General features: G+C 51.5%; 1 protein-coding gene across 3 annotated transcripts in view; it reads right to left on the reverse strand.

The window, feature by feature from the left end:
* Window positions 1–2,158, reverse strand: part of Kxd1 (KxDL motif containing 1) — a 7,313-nt gene extending 5,155 nt beyond the window's left edge. The window contains exon 1 of one of the 3 annotated variants that reach the window (XM_013507288.1): window positions 2,004–2,158. In XM_013507288.1, the coding sequence (XP_013362742.1) occupies window positions 2,004–2,093 (90 nt within the window). In that variant the 5' untranslated portion in view covers window positions 2,094–2,158. Of the gene's footprint in view, window positions 1–1,998 lie in introns of all 3 variants that reach the window. The other 2 variants (XM_005409585.2, XM_005409586.2) reach the window with 2 other exon arrangements.
* Between the last annotated feature and the right edge of the window lie 629 nt (window positions 2,159–2,787).

Here is a 2,787-nt window from a genome sequence, read left to right on the forward strand (position 1 = left end):
AAAAAAAAAAAAAAAAAAAAAAAAAAAACCACCAGAAAAAAAGAAAGAATATCTATTTGTGCCCTGAATCTGTCTAGCAGTTTGCAGTGTTGTGTCTTCTAGAAGTGAGCTATGCCAGATGTTGTGGCGCATGCCTGTCATCCCAGCACTCGGGAAGCTGAGGCAGGAGGATCATTGTGAGTTCCAGGTCAGCCTGGCTACCAAGTGAGCTCATGGCCACCTAACTGCAGAGCGAGACCCTGTCTCAAAATAAATAAATAAGTAAAAAAGTAAGTAAGTAAAATAGAAGTGACTGCCAGAAAGGGCAGCCCTCTCTCCCCAGCTCTAACCAAGTTTTATTGAGTGCCTACTACGTGCCAGGCATGATCACCCCAATTCACTTTCCAAGAAGTATGGCTGTACGTATGGAGGAGACTTGCACTCGGCCGCTGTGGCCCAAACCTGCAACCCCAGCTACTCAGGAGGTTGAGACAAAGGGCTTAAAACTTTGAAGACCACCTGGGCCACTTGATGAGACCCTATCTCAAAATTTTAAAGGGAGCCAGGGCTGAGCGGTAGGTAGAGCATGTGACTAGAAATCTGAAGGCCCTGGGATTCATCTCCAACACTACAAAAAAAAAAAAAAAAAAAAAGGAGAAGGAGGAAAGAAAAGAGTAAACTGAGGAGAGAGGCCCACAGCTAGGGTCTGACAGTTGTAGAATTTGAATCTCTGAGACTCAATTCTGCTTCAAAGAAGGGCTCCTTCCGGTCTCTGGCTCCCAGATGTGATGGCTGTGGGGTTTATGGCGACCTCTTTCCCAGACGAACCGCTGGGCCAACACCCCCCTCCCCAGTGTCACTGATCCAGCTGGGGCTCAGGTCCATGCTCTGAATTCATTCATGGGAGAAACCGACAGACAGGAAGTTTTTGTGACCTTGGGAAAGTGCCTTTATGCCCCTATCTTCTCATTTTAGGAAATGGTAATGAGCTCTCACCAGACATGGTGGCACACACCTGTAATCCCAGCACCCAGGAGGCTGAGACAGAAGGATCTCGAGTTAGAGTCCCACCTGGGCTATCCAGTGACACCCAGTGTGAACAAAACAAGACAAAACAACAAAAAAGCGCAAAAAGAATCAAAAGGACTGAAACCAAATGTGATAAAAAGCAAAGCTCTGGCCATCACCGGCACACGTAAAAGGATCTCTACAGAGATCCTGCTCCTTGAAAATAAAAATTGTAAAAAGCGGCGCTCCAACTAAGCCGTTTCTCCAATAGGTATGTAAAGTCCCAGGACCGCTGGGCATGGTGGCCCACGCTTGAAATCCTACCACTCAGGAGGCTGAGGCAGGAGGATTACTGTAAGTTCGAGGCCAGCCTAGGCTACAAAGTGAGTTCAAAGCCAGCCTGAAGTGAATAGAGAGATCCTGTCTCAAAAAGACAACAAAACAAAAGACACAGTCCCAGGACCGCGGAGGCATCTGCATTTTAAACAAAAGCCTCACGGCTGGATCCAAGAATATGAGCAAACACTTGTATTCTATCTTCATTTGATTAAACACTTCATTTCATTCTCAATCACGACTGCGGGGCAGACACTATCACCTCCGAGACAAACTGAGGCTGACGGGAGCGGGCTCAGCTGCCCAAGGTCAAAGCTCCGCCGCCGAGACGCCACGGTTAATTTAACTCCAAACCCCGAGTAAGGAGGGGCCTGAATATACACGCCCCGCTCCCACCGAGTGGGTAAACTGAGGCAAAAGCAGTGAACCGCGCGGCTCCAAGTGACACGGCACAATCTGAACACAGGTGAACCCAACATCGGCGCCCCGGACCCGGATCCAGACGCAGATGCGGCCCGCGGCACGGCCCGTGCATCCACTGCGCAGCCGGGGAAACTGAGGCCTGTGCGCAGCAGGAGTGCCCAGATGTGGCCAGCGGCGCGCCCCACCCCAGGGCAGCCCCGGGGCCGCGCCCGACCCGGCCCGGCTCCCCCGCAGCCCAGTCCCCAGCCCCACCCTACACTCAGCCCCGGCTTCGGTGGCGGCGGCACCTGCACATCTGGCAGCCTCGCTCGCGCTTCCGGGATGGCGCCCGCACGTCCTGACGCCATCACGCACCGTGCGGGCGAGGGTGCGTGGCGATCTCGTACTCTGGGGCCTGACTTGCGTAAGCGGAGGCGTGGCAGGAAGGGGCGGGGTTATACAGCTCCTTAGTTGGCTGTGCGTCACACGGAATAGCCAATCAGACGGTCCTTTCTAGGCCAGCTCGGTTGTCCCAATCGGGGCACCGAAGCAGCCCGGAAGCCGACTGAAAGACATACCCATTATATGGACGGGAAAGCTGAAACCTGGACCTGCAGCGCCCCTCCAAGGTTCAAGACACTTAGCGTGTCTGTAGACGAGCCAGACCCAGGCTGGAGATCAGATTCATTCAGGCGTATAATCTCTACTGTGTACAGTTAAATACTTTGTAAATAGTTTTTGTGTATGTGTGTGTGGTGCTAGGGATCGAACCCAAGACCTCGTACGTGCCAGGCAAGAGCTGTACCACCGAGCCACATCCCCAGCCCTGTAGAGTTTTATTTTGTGCTGTTTAGGGAATCATGAAGAGGAAAAAGTATAGGTGTTCAAGACAGATGTAAAAATAAAAAAGTTTTTTTAAAACACTGTCTCGCTATGTTGTACGGACGCCTTGAACTGCCTCAAATGTGTGATCCTCCTGCTTCAGCCTCTTGAGCGCTGGAATTAATAGCCTGCATCACCATGCTCAGTTTAGATGTAATTGGGTTTTTCCTCTTTTCTTCT

Source organism: Chinchilla lanigera, unplaced genomic scaffold (genome assembly GCF_000276665.1).
Source record: "Chinchilla lanigera isolate Chin_1 unplaced genomic scaffold, ChiLan1.0 scaffold00123, whole genome shotgun sequence".
NCBI lineage: Eukaryota > Metazoa > Chordata > Mammalia > Rodentia > Chinchillidae > Chinchilla > Chinchilla lanigera.